The 24,148-nt window shown below is 30.5% G+C and overlaps 1 protein-coding gene across 1 annotated transcript in view; it reads left to right on the forward strand.

Moving 5' to 3' along the window:
* LOC142326934 (uncharacterized) overlaps positions 1-11,550 on the forward strand; it is a 65,286-nt gene extending 53,736 nt beyond the window's left edge. Inside the window, exons 2-3 of the mRNA XM_075369665.1 lie at positions 7,692-8,045; positions 11,151-11,550. Coding sequence (XP_075225780.1) covers positions 7,692-8,045; positions 11,151-11,527 — 731 coding nt within the window. The 3' untranslated portion in view covers positions 11,528-11,550. The remainder of the gene's footprint in view (positions 1-7,691; positions 8,046-11,150) is intronic.
* Positions 11,551-24,148: the final 12,598 nt, after the last annotated feature.

Consider the following 24,148-nt stretch of genomic DNA (forward strand, 5'->3'; position numbering starts at 1 on the left):
CTTGCTGCAGTCGTTTAAAAATTATCTGAACACTGAATAACTCTATTTTATTTTTTAATTTTATATTTGTCCTATATTATATTTTCTTCTTAATAAATGTATTCTTACTTGCAATAAAAGGATGTAATAAAAAATTAATATAGTCTGGTAAGTCTACGATTTACAATAAATAGCAAGTACCTCGAAGGAATTTTTTAACTTCTTTGTTTATTTATCCGGAGCGCTTTAATTGAGATGTACGTTATGTCAGTAGTAATAATCTCTATAGATTGGATAGATAAAAGAATAAAGACATGTTAAAGAAACAAGCTACAAAGAAAATCTTTTTTCTTACTGCTGTTACTGTACATAGCCTATATTAAAAAAAAAAAAAAAACTTAGAATAATTATTAAGATCCATTCTATTAGAAATAATTAAATATTTATCCACTTGCATAGTTTTTTAAAAATATTAATCGTTATTAATTATTAACGTTTTTTATTTAACCCAGATTAAATCATATTTTGTATGAATTAATTATAAAGCTACGAATAGATTATATTATTAATTTGTTAACATAATAAAGTAAGTAAATCAAATATTAATTAGAAACACATGGAAGTGTAACTTAATAATTACTAAATTTATAATAATATTCTACATAATTAAATATATTTGTTAGGGCTGTCTTATTTATTAGAATATTTTAATTATCTGAAGGATTAGGAGTAAGAGCGATGCACAAATAAATTGGACAGTATTCTTCATACGTTTGTATGTGTATCCTTCTGAATACGTGTATTTAAACAGCTTACAATAAAAAAAAATTTAATTGAAAAATTGTAGGAGAAAGCAAAACTAAAACTTTACATTGCTTAGTTTTAAACACAATAATGGTTCAGTATAATAATAAATTACTTTCTCTTTAAATTTTATGAAGCCACACCTTTACCTGTAACTAATATATCATACAACTTAATATAAAATAGAGCACTATGCTAAAAAAAAAAGAAAACAGTCGTATCTAGTTCATAAAATTATTCGGAAAAAATATAAAATTAAAAAAAAAATAATACGAATATTTTTGTCGAACTACACACGTATATTAGTTTCTTATTTTTCAATTGTAGTTATTAAATACATATTATCAACCCTACTTTTCTTGTGTGTTTTTTTTGTTCACCTTCATTTACCCCGCCACCCCAGAGCCGGAACAGCATTTAAACATAACTGAGCTCCGGGGGATGCCTTCGTCTTAAAATTCCTCGGCAGAACAGGAGGTCCTGTTCCCAAAGAGGTCCCCTCACCGGCACTCCGGTCTTAATGCCCTGCCTCTAATGGGAAATATCCAAGGGGACCCTAACCGGGACGGTCTTACATTCACTCCCACAGAGATGCTGCGAAGCAGTCCCCGTCCAATCATTGATGGTGGGACCCCGGAGCCACCACCCTTCCTGGACTGGGCTGTCCCCCACAGACACGCATCAGCACTAAGCAGCCGCCGCATCTTCATATCGTAAGTGAAGCCTTGCATCCCCTACCCACGGGTGCATGTCCATGCAACCGACAGGAAGGACACCGAGCCTCTCTCCGGCAGTCCTTCCGTAGATGACCGGCCTCACCACAGGTGAAACAGTGGCAGGTACACGAATTGACCCTGTAGCCTGGATTCCAGCAGCGAAACTAAAGGTCATCAAATGAACATCTCATCCCTACAAGCCACCCATCCAATACGATACGCTCATCAGCTAGTAATTTATCCGCAAGGATGGGCGCACAGCCTCAGTGACCACCTGCGTCGTACCTTAGGCCAGTCGCATGGACATAACTTAATCAACACTGATTCCCCCGTGATTTTCTGAAACTCGGTAATGAACTCATCCCGAGTGGTGAGTGTATCCACATCCTTAATAAGGATGAACCCTCCTTTCCCCCTCCCTATCACAGATGTAGTGGGGCTCTCGACCGTCGCAGAAATATCGTATCTTATCCATTCAGCAGTACCACTATCAGCCCGCGCCAGGAAGTAGAGTTTGTTACCTTATCCCTTAGGCGTGGAGAGGACCACCTGGTGACACAGCTCCTTTCACTGAGCGGAGGAGGTCAGCGTAAGTTTTTCCCTCCGCTTTGACTTCCACTATTGTCGTCGGCGGGCCTACCGGCCGTTTCCTGCCGAGATTCTTCTGCATCGACACTAACAAGTGCACAAAGTTTTTCTTCCCGACCCGTCGACTGAAATATTCAACTGTGCGGCGCAAATGTTGCCCAATTTGCCCCGATGGTCCTGAAAAATACACCGTCAGACTGTGCCCATCCTTTATCACCTGAGGTACCGACCGGCAGACAATGGAGCTCACAATTGGCCTTGGTCGAACTGATTACGCGAATTAATAATTAACTCGGCGGCTGGCCGAGGCTCTCATTAACCGTGAGGTGGCCTCCATTTTGAAACCACTACTGTCCCCGAACAGGTCTCGCTGTACAACAAGGACTTGGCCCGCCATCAATTTACCCGAACGACCCAGGTCCCCAATCCATGTTGCTTTACGAAATACCGGAGTGTGATTTGGGTGGTCGATCCCATCCGCTAAATCAATTATCCATCCAAATCCAGTACCCTCCTACCGCAGAGGTACCCTCCACCAGGACTGAAGATTGGATAACATTCTCAGGCAAGCCCCGAAGGACCAGTCTCTCAAGGTCTTCGTCAGCAGCACCATCATCAATCATTCGACGAAGCTTCGCACCTGACCAGGACGCAGTCAGGTCAAGACCCGTGGCTGGAGTCAGCGAGCCATCTCCATGACAATGAAATATGTCTGGGTGGCCTCTTTCACCGTATCCGGCCGAGTTGATTGTCCCTCCTGAAGCTCTGCGATTATTTCAAGAACATTTTGGAACATCTTCATGATACGAACAGAGGCAATCTCCGTTTCCCAGATGCCTTCGGAATTCCCTGCCCCACTTCCATATCATTATCAGACCTTACTGGAAGAGACGGGAAGTCCTCCTCAAGGCCGCTACCATCTGCGAAACCCGCAGCTGCTAAAACCGGTAAAACGATAGCCTGTCCTGGCCGCCGAGCCGATGTGTCTTTCTTCTTGTTAAAATACATCTGCAGAACGTCCGAGGTGGTAAAACAACAATAAAATATAATTTTTAGTTCTACAGCCTGTTGTATTAAAAAGGTTTTTTAATTTATTATATTACAAGAAATTTCTCATTAAGAAGACGCAAACAATATCATTTCCTTTTTAAATATAAAAATTATGACGATGATTTAGGCCAATTTAAGGCTAAAATAGTAACTTATATTTATGTAGATTAATAATTTATGAATTTTTCAAGTGGTATTAACACTTCGAATAATAATAAATTAAAAAAAAGTACAGTTGTGTAATTCGTATTTATGTATGTCTTGTCATTAGGTCAAAGATTAGATTATTCATGCGTTACCATCAGCTGGTGTTTTAAAACTTAGACAACATTAGGAGGTGGTTCAGACGATTGCAATCAAAAGGAGAGGTGTGCAACTAGATTACAGTCCTAAATCCAAAATTTCAACATCCTACAGCTAATCGTTTTTGAGTTAGTCTATACGAGATACATACGTACGTACAGACGTCACGCCGAAACTAGTCAAAATGGATTTAGGGATGGTCAAAATGAATATTTCCGTTGAAATCTAAAAACCGAAATTTTTCGCGATCACAATACTTCCTTTACTTCGTTCAAGGAAGTAAAAAACAGACTATTCATTATTTTATAAACAAAAGTATTTTTTAAAAATATCATATACATCATCTTTCCTAATATGCTTTACATTTTTAGAAACTTTTTCACCGGCATGAATCCATCCATTTTACTAATAATTTTTTGATATTTCTAAAACTGATTTCATCGTAATGCGATTGATTGTTTATTATTTATTATAAATTAAATAATGAGGAAATCGCCTGTTTCTATAATAGCATCATTACAAAATTACTTACGTTAATGATATTTTATCACATTCAATTTTTTATTTTTATTTTACCACATTCAATTTTTTTTACTTTAGAACATTAAAAATTATACTTGAATGACGTTATAAGTGTTAAAGCAGTTGAAATGACGTGACGTGTACATTTGTATCTCATATGAATTGTATTACCTGAGTTGTTTCAACTTCCTGCTGCACGCAATCCGTTCCTGAAATCGGTTGATGAAACGTCCCAAATTATTCACTTATATCATTTCGTCTATATGAATATGAATAATAAGGGTTGATGAAACTGCTTTTATTCGTTTTATGTATTATTAACGAACAAGATAAAGATTCGCAACATAGATACATATTTACTACACTGCTAATGATGATTATTGGAATAAACGCAATGTTCAATGTTCACTTTTAAAATTCTTTCTCGGAAAGAATTTTATTTTATTTTTATCTTTTCTTTTATTTTTGCGTTTTCTACCCGCATTCTGCATTATTCAAGAAACCTTCAATCCAGTTGGGAAGAGTCATATCTTAGCGATTAAGGTTACTTATGAACTATTGATTCTTTTTTACCGATTTTTCGAAGAAAAGTACGGTATTACTTTCGGTCGTATGGTGAGAGTGGGCAGTTAAAATGAATTTTCATTACGTTTTGAGAAGAGTAGTACGAAAATACCATTAACTTAAATTGGGGTTTCCTTATACATATATACATATATTTATTTATAAAATTATGAATAAAATTTTGTGGCTCGAAAATCTCCAAAACTAGATAAAATTTCATTGATATTTAAATGTTCTGTAGTTGTGGATGGATCTGAAGTTGTTCATATAAAATATTGATGAAGATTGGTTGCTGTTCTTCAGTTGTGCTCAATTTCAGGTCGGCAGCAGACAATAATTAAAATAAAATATTAAATATTTATATAATATTAAAATATTATATAAAATAAAAATAACGAAAAGTCGATCTTGCACAGAACTGCGCAATAATTTTTTTTGATGGTCCTGCAGAAATAAATTTTTCTTAAAAAAATGTAATTTTTTTAAGCTTTTCACCTATTTGAGCTTAATTAAGTTGTTAAATTACTTAAATAAATCGCTTTATCTACTTGATATACAGTTAATGTAATAATAATATATTTTCAAGAATTGTTTTATTCATTAAATCCGTTTTGTTTTGAGATTTATTTATTATAATTAATATTACTAATTGTATTATAAATATTGTTAAATTTATCTTTTACATTAGTAAATGTATGTATGTATGTAAATGTATGTATGTATTTTCTATTTTTTTATTACATATCTACTCGTATTTGCAGGATAAATTAAAAATTTAAATGTTCAGTTAAATGCTCAGAATAAATTTAAATGTAGAAAGATGTTTTTGTTGTGTAGAAAAAGTATTTATATTATGGGTGGTTTAGTAGTGTCCTTATTAGGTGACCTTAATATTTTTTATTGCTTTACTTATTTTGTGTGGGTTTTTCCTTTTCTGGATTTTAAGCAAATAATTTTATTTCATATAAATTGTCTTTATATAATTTTAGTCTTTTAATAGTAGGTGTAATATTTCTTCTGCTTTTGATTTTGTATATAATGTTGCTGTTTTTTTTTCGTCTTTGGTAATTCTGTAATATTATTTTCATTAATTAACCAAGAAATTAAACGATTCAGTATTTGCGTAAATCATCGGATTAGATACATAATGCTTAATCTCATAATTTCCTTAATTAGTACAACCAAATAATTTTTTTTACTTAATTCATCTCTAGAACATTTTTACATGTTTGTAATACAGATAAGTTAGTCACAGTATATCTTTATCTTATATACATATTTTTTATTCTTATCTATTATATTTCTTTAATTCCTATATAATTCATTTATACACTTCATTATTTACCCGTTTTGTCGTTTTATTTATTTTTTAAACTTTAATTAACTTTGTTTCGCTCCCTTATATAATTAAATAATGTTTTTTCAACCAATTTTTTTCCATATATAAAATTCAATAAGAAATTTATTGATTTTAAATTTTATAAAGTTTTCTCCCACTGGTATTCCAATCCAAATAAGCATAAAAACAAACAGAATAAATTGAAGGTATGTAAATAAATGGGAACAATACTTAACATGTACAGATACAAATAAATAAACAGGGTAAAAAGCTTTTGTATGATTTCTTTTATTGCTATAAATTTTTGTTTGGGTTTTTCAGATTATCAATAAATCCGATATGAATACCACATGACTTTCTTGTACACCTATTAATACACATTTTTCTAAAATTAAAAGTACATAAAATTTTATTTCATTAATAACTTCTGATATTTTTTCATATATATTTTTTTTATTGTTTTATTGAATTATTATGTATTGTAACAGTTTTTTTTACGATCAGAGGTTAATAATTAAATGTAAAATAAATATATTTAAATTTTTAAAAAACCGATGAAGTCGTGATTCGAACCGATGTGCTTGTAAGATCAAAATATTTCATTAATTAAAATTTTATTTTGCTGTAACTCTGGAACCAATGAAAATAAGTACCACTTATGATTGAAAAGCTCTCAATGAGGGATTATTACTTCAGTTAAGAAAAAGTCCAAAATTAATTTTTTTTTTATTTTGGCTTTTTTGGACACTTTTGGATCAGTCGATTGCAATCAAAAGGGGAGGTGCTCAACTAGATGTTACAACAGTCCTAAATCCAAAATTTAACATCCTACGGCTAATCGTTTTTGTGTTATGCGAGATGCATACGTACATCCGTACGTACGTAATGATGACGTCAGGTAGAAACTAGTAAAAATGGATTCAAGGATGGTCAAAATGGATATTTCCGCGATCAAAATACTTCCTTTATTTCGTACAAGAAAGCAAAAAATCAATTGAAAAAATTGTTTTCTTTTTTCTGTTTTAAAATTTGTGATCATTATCGCAAATTCAGCTCATTATTTCAGCTTCTTCTTTGTCGTATAAAAACAACAAAATATTTTACAATAAAGATATATTTAACATAGATTTTTAATTAGATCAAGATTTCAGTTCAATTATGTAAAAAATTTAATGAATCGCTTTTAAAAATTTAAAAAATTTAAGTTTCCTTGAATCGAGCCTTTTCGATTTCTGTTTTCTACTACTCTCAGTTCAAAAACCACTTGTTGCTCTCATTATATAGAATCTCTCTTCACTTCTCCCATCAACGGGTTCGTTTCGTTACTTCTGATACCTTCTGTCTTATTCATTTAACAATAGCCTTTTTATCGGCAACCTTTTCAGATCCATTCCAGTCACGTATCTAAACAACCGCAGTTTTGATCTTCCAATTCTTTGGGATTGGATAGCAAACTACCCGATCACAACTTTTATGCCAATATAACATTCTTTACTCTTATTTATTTCCTCTAAAATACTTCACTTGAACATCACTTTTCCTAATCTATGTTAAAAAAAAGAAATACAAACGCAAATGTATAAATAAAAACTTAGTACAAAGAGGAAATATTTTTACGATCATTAAAAAATTTATTTTAAATCGTTGCTAAGAAAATCGGTTTATTTACTTTAATTTGCGGTATAATTTGTTTATGAAAAGTCTCTGATTAGGTTTTCCGAGATTTCTAACAGAAATCTTTGGTGGTCTGTTACCCTTAATTTAAATTAAGTCGGTACATTTTTACGATTATTATTTTAATATAATTTTTTTTTTAATAAATTTAGTGAAAGAGAGGCCTGCACAGACGGATATAAGGTATCGTCCTGGGACTCTTCCTTTTGCAACTACTAAACTGGGAACTTCAGATTCTGACCAAGGAAACGAAAAAAGTCCGTTCGAAAAAATGTTAGAAGATGAATCCGAAAGAGAAAGTAAACGGCGGCAAATGTCTCAGGCACGTGATTTCGGATTCGTGCTTGGTACACCAACTAACGAATCGGACGGCACAATTTTATTTAACTACGATGAACCGCCAGCAAGATCTTTTTCTGAAGAAGAGTATAGAAATCAAACTTATAGTATAGATTCAGATTCAACATTAAATAATACTCTTAGACGCGCTATTCGTGAACAGCAAGGTAATTTTTTTTCTAAAATCTTTTTGAATTAATAACTAAATTAAAGCAATACGTTTATCAGTGATTTTAACATTAATAAAATCTTATGTCTCTATAGATTTGTAAAGATTTTCATAGAACTTTCGTATTGCCTGAAATAGTAAAACCGCTAAATAATTTATCCTTTACGATTAAATTAATAATTTATAAATTAATAATTTCTACTTATTGTGAGAAAGATAAAAAGTATTTTCTTTTAGGAAGGATGAATTTTTATTCAGAAAATTATAATTACAAAATTTTAGTCTTACGATGAAAACATTTAATCCTACCATAATTTAATTGAAACATACTTTAAATACTGTATCCTTGAATGTAAGCGCTGGCTCCAGAATGTAACAAGGGATCTGACAGCGATAGGGGTGAGATGATGGAGAGAAACGGCGAGAGATAGGGAAGATTGTAGGCGAATTGTGAAGGAGGCCAAAGCCCACGCCGGGCGTAGCGCCAGGATACATACACACGTAGGTTAGTTGAGCTAATTTGTTTTAAATTGTATCAGCATCATAAACTTTGTTTAAATAATACATCATTTCTGAAATAAGTAATTTTTTAAAAAATTAAAAGATTTTCAACTCTTATTTCGAAAATATATTGAATTCCAGCAAGTTATAAGCCCATAATTGTAATTTAGCAGTTGATTTATTTCTGGTTATAGACAAAACCTCGTGAGGTAGAAGTTTTTATTTGAAATTCAATGATAGTCAAATTTTACCAGTAAGCTTGGGCTCAAAAGAATTTAAAAGTAACACTAATTTTATCTAGATTAAATTGGTAGACGTTTAGATTTTTTTTTAATTTAAATAAAAATATTATTAAAGTATGTAGCATTAAAAAATCGCTTCTCTTTTAAGGAAAATTATAAATCATATAAACTACTTGATTGAAAAAATGAAGATTTTGTATTGTAACAAGTTTTTTTTTCATTATTATTATTATTATTATGAGTCGTAATCTATTTGATGAAGAAACCTGTACAAGACTTATGGAAAATTGCTTGTATGAATGGATTCTGTTTTACTTCTTGGCAGTGGTTCCTAAGCAGTGAAATTTTAGCATTACTACAACCTCATTAAGAGATTGTAAAAAGAGATTACTATTTAACATTATCTGAGAAGAGACTTAAGTTTTTTAATTTTCCCTCATCAATTTCAATTTAAAAAAAATGAAATGAACCTTTTTTTTTACCGGGAGTGCAAAAAAGGATATCTGGATTTTAGTTTGTGTAATTTATTTTTGATGAGGTTTACAGTGCTGATTTAAGGCTAGAATAAAGATTAAAAAGGACAGTTTTAGTTGTGTGAATGGCCGTACAACTAAATACAGGAAAGATTCCCTATCTTATCACTTGATAGCCGTAAGCCGTGGAATGTTTTAAGGAAACCTTTACATATTCGTCCATACCGTTTACGGCTGTTAAGGATTAAGCTGTTCGTGCCGAATTTGATCGAAATGTTGTGGAATGAAGAGACAACTTTCTTGATCGTATTGTGTTTAGTGATGAATTAACATTTCATCTTAGTAAAAAACGTTAACCCACATAGTGTCCGTATCTGGGATTAGAAAAATCCCGACTTATCAAAATTAAATATTTTCCATTGTAGTGACATTAATACGGTACGGAAAACGATTCTGAAAGAAACCAATTTTTCGAAAAACGGGTGGGAATCTCAATCTTCTATTAGAAAAGATAATTGTGTCAATATGAAGGTAAACAAGTACAATAGAGTTCTCATATACGCCCATCTGAAGTGACTGTACTTTTTTTCTAACTGACGGTCAAGATTCATACACCCATCTTTATCAGTCTTCATTTTTTCATAGCTCTTTTTCTATCCAAATGTTAAATGAAATTATTTTCTCTCATTTAACGCAAAATTTAATTAATACATGTAAATATATTTACTGCAGTTTATTACTCAAAGGGAACAGGGTCCCCATTTCAGTGGCCTTTCAGCCTTATTCCAATCTTCCCTACTATACGGCCTATTGACTGTAACAATTTTAAATTACACAATCAACTGAAAAGTTATTTTTTAAATGGCCGCCATATTGAAAAAAGTATTTTAAACACTTAAAACGACAGATAAAACCTTCTTCGTAAAAATACGTTTACTTAAATATTTTATAATTTTTGTTAATGATAAAAACAGACGTTGAAATTGTACTTTCGGAATAAAAAACAGAATCTTTTTTGTGTAATTGCTTTAATTTTTCTTCAAATAACTGCAGTTCAATATAAAAGGTAACTCAAAAAAAGTTTTAATTTAATATAAAACTCAATTTATTTTCCACCAGGTATTTCATAAGATTTTTTTTTTTAAAGAGAAGCTTTTACTTAATAACAATATTTTTAATTGAATTTTTATTTATATTACTGGTTTGCAATTATTTAAACTAAAAATTTTGTAGAATTTTATCTTCATTGAGTCCTAATAAAGCATTTTTAACAAGAAAAAATAAGACAGTATATATATATATATATATATATATATATATATATATATATATACTGTCTTATTTCAATTTTTCAATTTCTCTCACTATCTGTCTTTATATAGAGTGAGATATCTATATATATATAGAAATACAGAGAGTGAGAGTACAATAAGCCCTTCATGAGACCTTTAATGAATAACTCTCATAAAAAATCCACTAATTCATTATTTAATGCGTACAATTCAAATACCCTCCTCTGACACTTCTAGTATTTTTCATTCCTTCGCACAGTCTTTAAGAAATTCCCAAGGCTCCATCATGTAGCGTACAAGCAATATTAAACATCTAAAAGAAGTGTAATAAGGACAAAATACACAATGTGTTGCACAGTGAGAAAATAGTTTTTTTTAATAATTCCTAATCGGTAATAATTATCTGTAAATAAAAAGTAACCTAAAAATAGTTTTAACACTTTTACATTTAGTGAAATATTTGCCGATTAAAAAATAATTCTAATTTCAATACCGCTAATCTATTCTAATTACAATCAAAATTTTAGATCTCAAAGTTTTTTGTTTAGGTGTATATTTAGAATTATAACAAAACATTCTGTTTTTTTGTTTTAAGAACAAGAAGTTAATAAACGTTTTATGGAAAGCGGTTCTTCCGGTTCTTCATTGGAAACTGTTGGATCAACCGGTGAGGCAGAAGAACATGATGCAGTAGAACCTTCATTGCCGAAACCCCAAACCAAAACTGAACCATCAATATTTGAACCGAGGACAGAGGAAGTGCACGTAACAAAAACTATTGTTGACGAATCATTAACATTGCCATCAACGGCAACGGAATGCACGGTACAAGTTCAAACAGAACAGAATCAAGGCATGCCGTCTTCTCAGGAATCAGGACATAACGTACCGATTCCGTATTGTTCAGGAACAGTTAAAAAGAAAGGATTTTTTAGACGGTTTTTCAGCTCAAAGAAACAAAATAATTCATAAATTTATATAACAATGTTTACGATTATAATTTATTTATAACACTCACATTCACCTTTTAAACAAAAATACTAATAAACATTAGTTTTTAAACAGTTAATTTTTTTTAAAAATCGTTTAGCGATTTATTTTTTAATTTAAGCTTAATATGTACTTTTCCGATTATAGCCCAATTGTTGGAGCAGAGCTACAGACAGAAAATAAAGCGATCGGCCAACATTTTGGATATCGGGATTTTTGTAAATATGTCGGTGCTTCAAAATTCCCTCATTAAAAAAAAAAAGAAGTGTTATAGAAATTTCCAGAAAATGTTCGTACGTATAATTGGCCTGAATTCTGATCAACATTTCTGGACTTTATTTCATGTGGGGAATATTCAGTATTACTTCTAAATAGTTTTTATCAGATACCTCAAAAACACAAATATATATCCCAGGTTTGGTTTGATATTCGACACCATCGAACGACGGAGTATCACGCAATACCCGTATTTCTTTTTTTGTTTTGCTAAACTATAATTTTTTTATCCTTGCTGAATAATATTGCACCAAATCGGTCCAACTTTCTAAAATAAATAATTATTCCAAAAAATAAACTTTTAAGTAAGATTGAAAATCCAACTAATATATTTACTATTAATGTCGAAACATTAGAACTTGTTTTTAAATAAAAAGTGGTCCTACGGTACCCAACTTAAATATTTTAAAGCTTTTTGAAATTTTATAATTTCTGATACTATTTGTTTTTCAGTTTTTTGTTGTTATTAAATAGTTTGTTTGTTTGTTAACTGTTGTTAAATTGTTTGTTACTGTTATATGATATAGTTGTTGCGAAAAGGGGTCAATGGGATTCAAATTTATTTACTATAAGTTTTTTGTAATTTTTTTTTTTACTGCTATACTGTAGATAAAAGTATAATTTTCATGATAAAAACGTCATTTGGTCAAGGGGATCACCTGGGAGCCAACATTGTTTTATTTAACAATTTTATTTTTTCTCTATTATACTTTTAATACTGAATAATTTTTAAAGTAAAAACGTCGCTTGATATGAAGGTTGTGAAATCGGATCTAAATTTTTTACGAATATTTTTTATCTTTTTCGTTAATGTACTCTAAATGTTGCATGATTTTCATTCATTTTTAAAAAATTCTATGGAGATTTTTTTGCTCGCTAATATTGCTACATAAGCATGAATGTTATGCTGAGATATGGAAGTGGAATTTTTTAGCATATGAAAAACTCTTTGCCCGATCAGGATTTGACCCGGGACCTCCGGATGAAAGGCCGAGACGCTACCACTCCGCCACGAAGATCGACTTTGAAACAGAAATTTATGAAGGGCAAAGCCGGGAAGGTTATGTAATCTTTTGCCTGCTTTTTTATATGTATTCTGTGTTCCGGGTTTATGATGAGAAATTTAAGAAAGTAGCATCTTACATCTGTTTGTAATGTGTACTTCTAGTCAAAAATAATGTACAGTATTTTACCGTAAATATGTTCTCCTCAGTAACAATAAATATATAAATACCTGTTAAGTCTCTTTCTGACCTCCAACATACACAGGGGTTTCTTAATTCTGGTACTGCCGATTGTAGAGCCTGAAAATAATTTGAATCTGCATTATTTTAGGACTTAATTACTGATTATTTATTTATAATATACGTATTTTCCTTAATTCGGTACGGTAACTTTACTGTTACAGCTTGTCAGGACACGCCCCGGACCGAGTCATGCTTGACTGCAGATCCGATTCAGGGGTGTAAGAGTAAAAAAAAGTAGAAAAGTTTAAATAAAAATACATTTTTTATTACATTTATGGAATTATTTTTGTACGATAGGTTCAGAGAAACTTAATATACAGTGGATAGATAGGCTAAATTTTGCGTTAGATGTGAATCTGGAAATATATTTATTTACGTATAATTTCAACAGGATTACTCCCATATATAATTACATTTTTTCTTTTTGTCATGGGATGAAAAATCAATCTTATATCCGTGAGAAAAGATCTGGCTGGGATTCGACCTCAGAATCTTTCACATGAAACTCAGAATCGTGCAACTCAGAATTTTTATATTACTTTCTAAATTACTTTTGTATTTTGTTAATAAATTTACGTAAAACTAAAAAAAAATCCGGATTTTATCATAGTGTAAATTCAATCAATATTTTCTCGGCTCTTAGTAATTTTAAATGAAAAGTCAAATAATCTGCCAAGATTGTTATCATAATGCCATAGGGTATATGAATTTTTTCAATTTTAATATTACTTTCTTTTTTTAGTTTTTGTTTTGCTGGAGGCATATCTTTTTATCTCTTTTCATTTATACTGTTTATCTTTCTCATTTTATTTTTTTTATTTCCGTCAGAATTTTTCATTCTTTCATTTTTAGTTATCCCAAAACTGTGTACCTAACTGTAAGAATACTGGAATTAACAAACAAGTTAATTTGCAGAAAATCTTTTCATAATAAACTGATGGATATATGTCTCGTAAATCTTTTCAATACTTTTTATAGTAAACCGTACTAATTCATGATGAAACTAATAAACATTTTGTATGAACGAACAATAAAATATTTGTATAATGAAAAACACCTCTTAGTTCTGGTTATTATAATTTTATTTATCAAATTAGTAGTTCATTATTTTTTTTAAGAATTTATATAGTAACAGGTAATATATACCATTTATATAGAAAAGTCAGATTTTTTACAATTTTTTTTTGTATATCGATTTCCAAGCATCAGCATCATTTATAATGCTGATTGAATCCTTCTATTTATTAATGTTAAGATAATTTTTTCAGCAGGTTTTAAATTTTAATAACAAACACAATTCAAAATTCTAATTTTATATAAGAAAATATTACTTTTGACAAATTTATATTCTGTAATAAGTGGGATAAAACCCAATATGTTATTCGTAAATTAAAATTAAAATGTTATTTTGGTTTTCAGTTTATCTAAGTTCAATCTTTTGCATTCAGTGTAAAAACATAAATAGAAAATACAACTGATATTAAGATGGTAGGGAAAAGGAAAATGTATAAATGCTAATGTATGTACAAATCTATCGGGAGAGATTTGGAACTTCGTAAAAATCTCATGAAAGCTTCATCACTAGGTCGTGTATTTTGTACATCTTAAGATTTCCAAATGTTCATTAGGCCCTACCACACGTATATTAAGGATTCTATATCTGTAAAATCTCACACCCTTGACGGGGATCCAGGGATAGTCCAGCTAAAACTTAAAAATCAACTCGAGGAAGAAGGGATTAATAAAAGTAAGATATGAAAAAAGAAAGAGATGCGTTCATGGATACCAACAGACGGGATAAATAAATCCATTCTAAAGAGTGCTTTAGAAATAGGTGGCTAAAATTTCTTAGAAGAAGACATATCATTTTTGATAAAGATATGGACAGCACATCAGTACTTAATTTACATTGAACGAATCTAATAAATGCTGTAACAGTTTGTTTTTCCTCCAGGTATCTTCAAAAGTGTTTAGTAAATGGAAGTACCACAATAATACTTTCATATTCCAAATAAAGTATGTATGTGGTGTTAAAAAGCTATTCAACCAGATCTTATAACTTTGCTTTGGCTGAGGATGCTAATGTAACATTAAATAAGTTACACCGAAATTAATTATCTGACAGTGTTTCTGGACGCCGCGTTTAGATAACAAGAAAATAATACTTCTTTCTATATAGGATTTTTACCCTTAATGAGTACTTTTATTAAGATGTTTTCCTTCAAAAAATCTTAACAATATCTCATTCTTGTAAAAATTATATAAGGAAATTTTTGACAAAATGTATGAAAATAACTTTACATTGATATTAATACAAATATACATTTCTAAACGACTTTACGATAAAAATAAAAAGTTTCTTCCATATATCTGGAAGATTTGAATGGCAGAATGGCTCCTGGAATAGACGGAATACCTGTAGAACTAGCGCAGTGCAGGTGAGGGAGCGATTTATATACAAACAGGTGTGGAATATTTATGAAAAAAGGGAAGTTCCGTCAGACTTCAAAATGAGTGATAGTCATGATTCCAAAGAAAGCAGGTGTAGATAAATGTGAAAAATACAGAATAATTAGCTTAACTAGCGATGCATAAAAAATCTTAACTAGAATTTTGTACAGAAGAATTTAGAGGAGAGTGGAAGAAGTGTTAGAAGATCAAATTGGTTTCAGGAAAAGTATAGGGACAAGGAAAACAATTTCAGGGGTCAGATTAATATTAGAAGGAAGACTAAAGAATAACAAATCAATATAATTGTCATTTATAGACCTAGAAAAGCCATTCGATAACGTAGACTGGAATAAAATGTTCAGCATTTTAAAAAAAATTAGGGTTCGAATACAGAAATAGAAGAACAATTGCTAACATTTACAGGAACCAAATAGCAACAGTAATAATTGAAGAACATAAGAAAGAAGTCGAAATAAGAAAGGGAGTCTGACAAGGATGTTCCCTATCCTCGTTACTTTTTAATATTTGCATAGAACTAGCAGTTAATGATGTTAAAGAACAATTTAGATTTGGAGTAACAGTACAACGTGAAAAGATAAAGATTCTACGATTTGCTGATGATATAGTAATTCTAGCCGAGAGTAAAAAGGATTGCGAAGGAACAATGAACGGCATGGATGAAGTCCTACGCAAGAACTACCGCACGAAAATAAACAAGAACAAGACGAAAGTAATGAAATGTAGTAGAAATAACGAAGATGGACCACTGAATATAAAAATAGGAAGATAATAGATTATGAAGGTAGAAGAATTTTGTTAAAATTCTTCTACCTTCAGAAGTAGAATTACTAAAGATGGACGAAGCAGGAACGACATAAAATGCCGAACAGTACAAACGAAACGAGCCTTCAGTCAGAAATATAATTTGCTTATATCAAAAATTAATTTAAACGTCAGGAAAAGATTTTTGAAAGTATTTGTTTGGAGCGTAGCTTTATATAGAAGCGTATGAAGACAAAAAAAAAATCTGGCTTAGATTTTCAAATTTTATTAGACTCGAAGTTTGGGTTACAAGAGATTGTTGAAAAGTAATAGAAATTTGGCCCAGCAATCTTGTGGGCCATGTATTAAAATACCAAGATTTAGTTAATTTGGTGATGGAGAGATGTGTACGAAATAATGACTAAAGGAATACAAAGAATGAAATATATTAAAGATGAAATTGAAAATTTTTAGATATTGTAAACGAATGTAAAATGAAAAAGATTGGAACGGAACGGAAAGGAATGGAGAATAGCATCAAACCAGTCAAAAATACTGATGGCAACTGAAAATAAATAAATCCATTCAATTTTTATTATCACGTGTTTCTTTTTTAAATATTGCAAAAAGGTAATATTAATCCTAATATCATCGTAATCCTAATATTGCAAAAAAAGTTTTTTTTTTTGTTTTTATATATACAAATATAAAATATACATATATATTTGTTTCATAAATATATATATATATATATATATATATATATATATATATATGTTTATGATTGATATGTTTATATTTATATGAAAAAATCGATAGCGTACAATTTTTACAAAAATAAGAATGTATATAATTCTAACTAATTAAAAAATAAATTATAATAATTATAGTTCACAAAATTTTAATTTTATTCATGGATTAATAGACGAAGCGTTAATTAAAACAAAGGAGTACAGGTATATTGTGTAGGTATGCAAAAGATGATGGTAAAATATAGAACTCGTTTCCTATGGTGTACACTTCCTATAATCACGATTTTTTTTCCCATAACCCTATACAGATATACGGTTTACTTATAATCAAATTATCATTAAGATTTTCACGCCCATTTCCTGTAAGTAGACAACCCTTCTCAAATTTTAATCCCAGAGTAGTTTCTATGTTTGTAATCTGAATTTATATTATTATTATTATATATTTAAAGGTTGACAGTAATAGTAGTAGTAGTAGTAACAGTAGTAATTTAAACTATACCTATTGCTTTGAACAGTAGTTCAAGAAAAATGGGACTGGATAGAAGATAGGAGTCTTATTTCTTCGATCGGCTGTCAAATGATGGGTTAATTTGTTTTGCAGGTACATCTTTAGAAAAGAAAAGTAAGGGGTGTGTATATATATTTTTTTTTAAAGTAGGCCTACTATTATCTTTTTTTAATATATCAACCGAAAAGGAAGTAGGAGAATCAAATGTTATGCTATGGTAAAATATTTTTTTTTCAAAAGAAAAAATCCGCATGTAAACATAAATTTATCCGACAGAGTTAAATAACTCTGCAAAACAACGTGAAACCTTTTGATATTTCAAAGATAACTTATCTTCAAATCAACCTGTATTAAATTATTTTTTATTTTATCGTTGCAGATCTTATGTTGTTTATTTTCTGTGGTAACATCATTTTAACAGACAATAACTTAACAAAACAATTTTTTTTTAGCAAGCCTTATCAGGATTTAAATCTATAATCTATCAGAAGAGAGGTTTAAAGAAACTCCCAATTTGCCGAGGATGTAGAAAAATATCCTGTGATATTTTAGAACCTAGGTAAGGACCCAAAATACTAAAACCAAAAACCCACTTCTTCGTTGATACATCCAAATATGTGCTATGTGTCTTATCCAGTTACTGTTTTAATCCGGTAGTCCAATGTTTATCTTCCCCAATGTTGGATGTTTACCGTGAGAAGCTTTAGCGTCATTATGCCAATAGATTAATTAGACTCATTTTCCTCTTTTTCAAGACGGCAAGCATTAGTTAATTATTTGAGTGAGAATTCGACTCGGGAAAGACAGTTTTGCAAAGAACATGTTTTGCAAGGTGGAGTAGCGTTGACATCGATTCTTAATCGAAAGCTCCTGTAACAAGCAAAAAATCGTAGACTTGATGGTACTCTTTTTAGAGTGAGGGCGGTAACCTGTAGTTGCGTGTTTGTAAATTTTTTTCACCAACCCGATCCAGTAGCGTTAAGAAGTGTAAGATTAACGGGAGGGCTCAGGCCTCCGGATGCCCGTAGTTCGATGCGAGTATTTGTTACATTTGTGGGTTTGCACATTCTAGTTGGTAGGTAGGAATATAGCGAGCTGTTAATTAGTTTTTATGTCTTTAGGGAATCTTCGGTTATATTCGACGATTTGGTTGAGGTAAGGAAAAAGCCCAAACGCGGTACTAAGGAGGTCATCGAAAAGAGGGCGGATACTTCATTCACCTCATCTGACGACTATTTGACAGCAGCCTCTACTCACGCTTTCAAGATTTGAAACATTGTAGGGATTTGGACATTGTAGGGGACTTTCAAAATGCGAAGGGCAGACCTCTTAGGAATCTCTTAGGATTTCGACAACTCTCGGAACACTTATATAGGAATTATCAATATGTTCACGCCTAGGCTCACAGAGTTTATTACCGGAACAATTATTCGAAGTGCTTACAAAATATAACAAATATTCATTTTCATTTGTTTTTGCCATGGAGATGTATTATTTCATGACCAGAAATTATAAAAATAAATTTTCCTTTTTTTTCTATTAATGTGATTATATATTATTGGCGACCGTTTTTGTGATATTTTCAGATGGCAGATAATGTGCTAGAGTGTTATGTTTGTTTGTTAATATTCTATAATCCCGGAACGTATAGACAGATTGTCTTGACATAGTTTTCAAAAATGTTTCGTCTCGGTTAACTAAGTGACAATGGCTGTAAAGCATTTTGATGAAATAAATTGCGGATGATAGATGCCGTCATCTCAAATTTAAAATACTGAAATTGTTTGAAAGTCATTTACTTGGATACCAAAATAAAATTTTTTGATAAGCTCTCCTGCTTTATAAAAAGAATAAATAAAGAAATTACAGGTTTCTCGAAAAGCTATTTACATTTAAGAATACGCTTTGTTCAACCATTAAGGAACCATTTTATGCACTGGTCTAGTCATGGCTAACAAACGACCCGCGTAATGAATTTATGCGGCCTGCGAAAAATCTTTCAATGTTAGCTGTTTTTTTATAAGCAATTGAATAATCGAAAATACGGAAATTTAGAAAACTTGCCAAGAAATATTTAGTTATATCTGTGAACAAACTTTTTCTTTAATGAATCTAAATAAAGTACAACAAATTCCATAATAAAATTATGTTTACTTAAATGAATCGTTTTTGTATTTAACATTTTTTAATTTTAATATTTTGTTCGCCCCGTGAAAAAAGTTTTCTTTACAATTCGGCCCGGAGGCAAAAACTTTTACCACGCTTGCACCGGTCAGAGTTGGTAAAAGATAGTCTTTGTTAGGTTACTTCTATAAATTCGTTGAAATTGGAAGTCGAATACCAATCAACCTTTTGTTTAGATTTTGAGGAAAGGTGCAGAACACGGACACTTTTTCAAAATCAGTGTCATTCGTTAAGTTGTCATTGATATTAAGACATCATTTTCTTATGTTGGATCTTATGTTGGAATTCCTGAATATCTCTTTACGTAAGGTTCCTGAAGTCACCAAGTTATTCTCAGAGACTGTCTGACCAAGAATGATTTTTAAGTTATAGTGCAGTCACCAGGAAAGTCCATATATTCAATTCTTGACTCTTGTTCAGAAAGCATGTGTTCAATGATTTCATGCCATTTCTGCTGTTTGACAGCGTTATGACATAGTTTTTATAGATTTATTAGTGATTATTCTTAGTATATAATATCTGAAGCCCGCAGTAAACATTTAAACAGAAGGAAGATGACTTTAGATATCAAGAAGGCTAGATATTTCAATAAAATTTTAATATATTGTAGTGTGTTAGCGGTTCGATCAGGATATTGAGAGCTTAACAAACTATAGATTTCTTACAAATACAATTTATTATCCTAAAGAAATATATATATATATATATATACGAGGTGCGACAATAAAGTAATGAGACTGATTTTTCTTTGCAAGATGTGGCAACCCTGCAGCTTGCGTAGACACACCATCTTTGACCTTGGTCTATAAGCTACTTCTAGTCCAAGCGGCACATTTTTGCAACTGCTCAGTCGTGAGTTGTGCTGTAATAAGTGAACACGTGTTGTGTCTCTCGTCACACAAATGAAACCGCAAAATATTGCGCAACGGTATGCCATTTCTTTTTGCGTTAAATTGGGTGAAAACGCGACGACGGTAAGCTTCAGAAGGCTTTGGAGAGGAGGTTATATCAAAAGCTCAAGTTTTTCGGTGGCATAAAATTTTTGGTGAAGGCAGAACAAATGTTGAAGATGAAGACCGCAGTGGACGATCTCACGGACAGATGTCAACTTGACCGGGGTGCGTGAAATCGTACGATCTGATCGAAAATTATCCGTGAAAATGATTGCAGAACATCAATCGAGAAACGGTTCGTCTAATATTAACTGAAGATCTTGGTATGAGAAAGATTTGTGCAAAAATGGTCCCCAAAAATCTCACACAACAGCAGCGAGAAACACGGAAAAATGTGGCAGCCGATAACCCTTCTGGTCAAACAACAACTACTGGAGATTCCATTACTGTTTTACAAAAGACAGATTGTAAAACGGACCTATTACTCTGAAAAAAGTTTCCCAATTAGTTCCTTCTGGATTTTTCTTTTCATTATTATTTTCTCTTTCTTTCTTCTTAATTGGAAGAAATTCGATACCCTGGTCCGTTATACTGGTTCTCTTACAATATCTTAGCTATGAATGTGCATCTTAAAGGTTCTAACACTGATATCGGCAGTGGACAACAATTACCAAATTGTTAAAATTATTTATTTCATAATCCCGAAAGTAATTAATACAATTTCGGTAAATTCTTCTTATCTTTTTTTATTCTATTTTACGACAGGTATTTCAACATACGAGAAGTCATTAGTGAAATGCCGATGTTCTGATAGCTTTTTAAAATGATTTTGCAAACGTACTGTAGCAAACTTTTGTTTAAAGGAAGAAAAAGCGATAAACATCTAATTTGTAAAATGATTGTTTTAAAGTAATATAATCCTTTTCCTTTAAAATAAAACAATACTTTTTCTGTTATTTTTGAGACTGCCGGTATTCAATTTTCATTACTTTAAATTGTTCCTCATAACAAAACATTCTAGTTAATAAGAACATTTTGTTACGTTAAAGTAGGTGAAAATGTCATTATAGACTAAGTTTTTGAATTTGATACAATAACTCGGTATATAAAATTAATTCCCGCAATTTTTATACTTTATAGCAACATATTTCTCTTTAATGTTTATTTATTAAAAATAAAAGTTATTTATATATATATATATGGTAACGTTTTGGACTAAAACGAGATTGTTTGACATTGTATCCAAACAGATGGTGATTATGATACTACTTGCAATAAAATGTAGGTTGGATAGAATTAAAAACTACCAATATAATGATAATTTTAAAAAAATAATATGGCTACCATTTTGCAAAAAAAAAACAACAAAATCACTGACTATTTATTCATAAATCTACTGGAAATGTCAGTTAAAAAAATTAATTCTAAATACTACTCAGACATATAAATTCTTCCTAGTCTATTTTCATTAAAACATCTTGAGTGGAAGTTCATCCCACTCGATACCACAACTCTTATTACCTTCTTCCGTCTATCGACTAGACTCTCCACCTCTTCTTTTCAGTTGGAAAAACATACAATTATCTTATTTTGCAGCTAGTAGATAAGAAAAAGTGTCCAGTTAATAGAATATAACTGAGAAAATATTTCAAGCAGAAATATTAAGAATTTATTCACTACGTTAAATAATGAAATCGATTTTAAATCGTAATAGAAAACTCTTAGATTGGACATAATTCAATTTATCTCCGTTATATTGGTGCACTGCATAAAATATGTAGTTATTGAACAAGTTAAGTACTGAAAAATTGCAAATAATACAGTTTTGATCATTTTACTACTTATTTCATTTAAAATTGTTTAAATTATTAATTAGTGATTTATGTCTCCGAATAAAAAAGAATCGATCTTCCACCGATTTTCTATAAAATGTTCCTTTCGTTATGTTATACTACGGAATTAATTCTATTTATAAAATAAAAAGTACATTCAAGTACAAAATATATAGACGAAAAATGTGACATTATGTGTTGACGCAGATAGTTACAGTTACCGGTGGTGTTTCATTGATTTTTGTAGTTTACATTGAGCCAATTTATCTAAGCTTAATTTACAATAAAACCTAATACCATCATCAGTATAGTACTAAATCAGCTTATGCATGCGATATGAAGATGGTAATTATTCATATAATACTTCCGGAAGTATCCATACATCTGGTGCAGCTTCCTTGTTTCGGAATCTGTAGGCGTATCGTGCAGTAATCGTACCTGTCGCTTACTATTGATGGGAATGCCAAAATTTTACGTCAATTTGAAGCTATATAAGAAGGTAATACCCGGAGAGTTGTTAGTGTTAAAGATAAGTTTTCACCCACTTGCTTGTTTTATCTTCTACGTAGAATAGCTAAACCTTAATCACTACGAATTTGTTTGCATCACTAACACATAATGTACATATTTTGTCAATTTTTTTTTTCAAATATTTTGTAATTGAATATATTTTTATTATTTATTTTATAAATAAAATTAATTCTGTAATGCAAGTTAAAATTCTGATTACAAAAAAAGATTCTTCGTTATTCAAGGATTCCTTATATAATTTTTTATTATTATTTTGTATAATAAAATTCTTCAAGTAAAAGAAAAAGATAAAAGTTGAATAAAATATTAAACTTTTATTTTTTTATTTTATACTATTACGTATTATAATAATCAAACATGAATTTCGTTGTTTTTATTTAAAGTAAAATCAGACGCATTTTTTAATTTTTATAAGACGCCGGCGATAAAGTATTTTAACGGTCGTTGTCTTCAATGATTGGTGTGATTGGCGATATTATGGCGCGTGTGGCCAAATTGTACCTCATATAACCTTGAAGATACTGAATTTGTCGACCCGTGATCATTTGTATTATAAGGTGACAATATCTTACGGAGTATAGAAGATTTATTTTGTATTTTTATCCTTCAAAACCTGATGACCTTATATAACTTAATACATATATAGGCTATCTAAATCGTACATTTACGTACTGCTAATTCATCTCTTCTGTTTAACTTAAATGTAATATAAACTGCCTAATTAACTGTACTATTACTGTATATTTTACATTTATTGCTTAATTTATTCAACATCTACAGTTGATTCCCATTGTAAATATATTTTTTTATTTTATTTTAAACAACCAGTAACTAGAATCAAGGCCTGTCATTGTCTTTTGACATTACAAAGGTATTTCAGTTAACATTTTTTAAATGAAAATAAAATATAAAAAAATTGAAAGTATTAAATACAGAAATCTCTCTAGTACATTACAGGTTACAGTTTTTAAATTTATATGCTTTTTTTTTACTAATTAAGATTTGAATTTTTTTGTCGTTTTGATTTATTTCTCATATTTTGTTGTATTTTATAAATTCACAAAAAAAATCAGTTGTAGGAATAATAGCAAAAGAATTTAGAAGTTTTCTTTTGAGAAGAATATGCTTGTAAGATAGTACGCATATCTACCTTAATTTTTTTTT

This window comes from Lycorma delicatula, chromosome 6, assembly GCF_047948215.1.
Source record: "Lycorma delicatula isolate Av1 chromosome 6, ASM4794821v1, whole genome shotgun sequence".
Classification (NCBI taxonomy): Eukaryota; Metazoa; Arthropoda; class Insecta; order Hemiptera; family Fulgoridae; genus Lycorma; species Lycorma delicatula.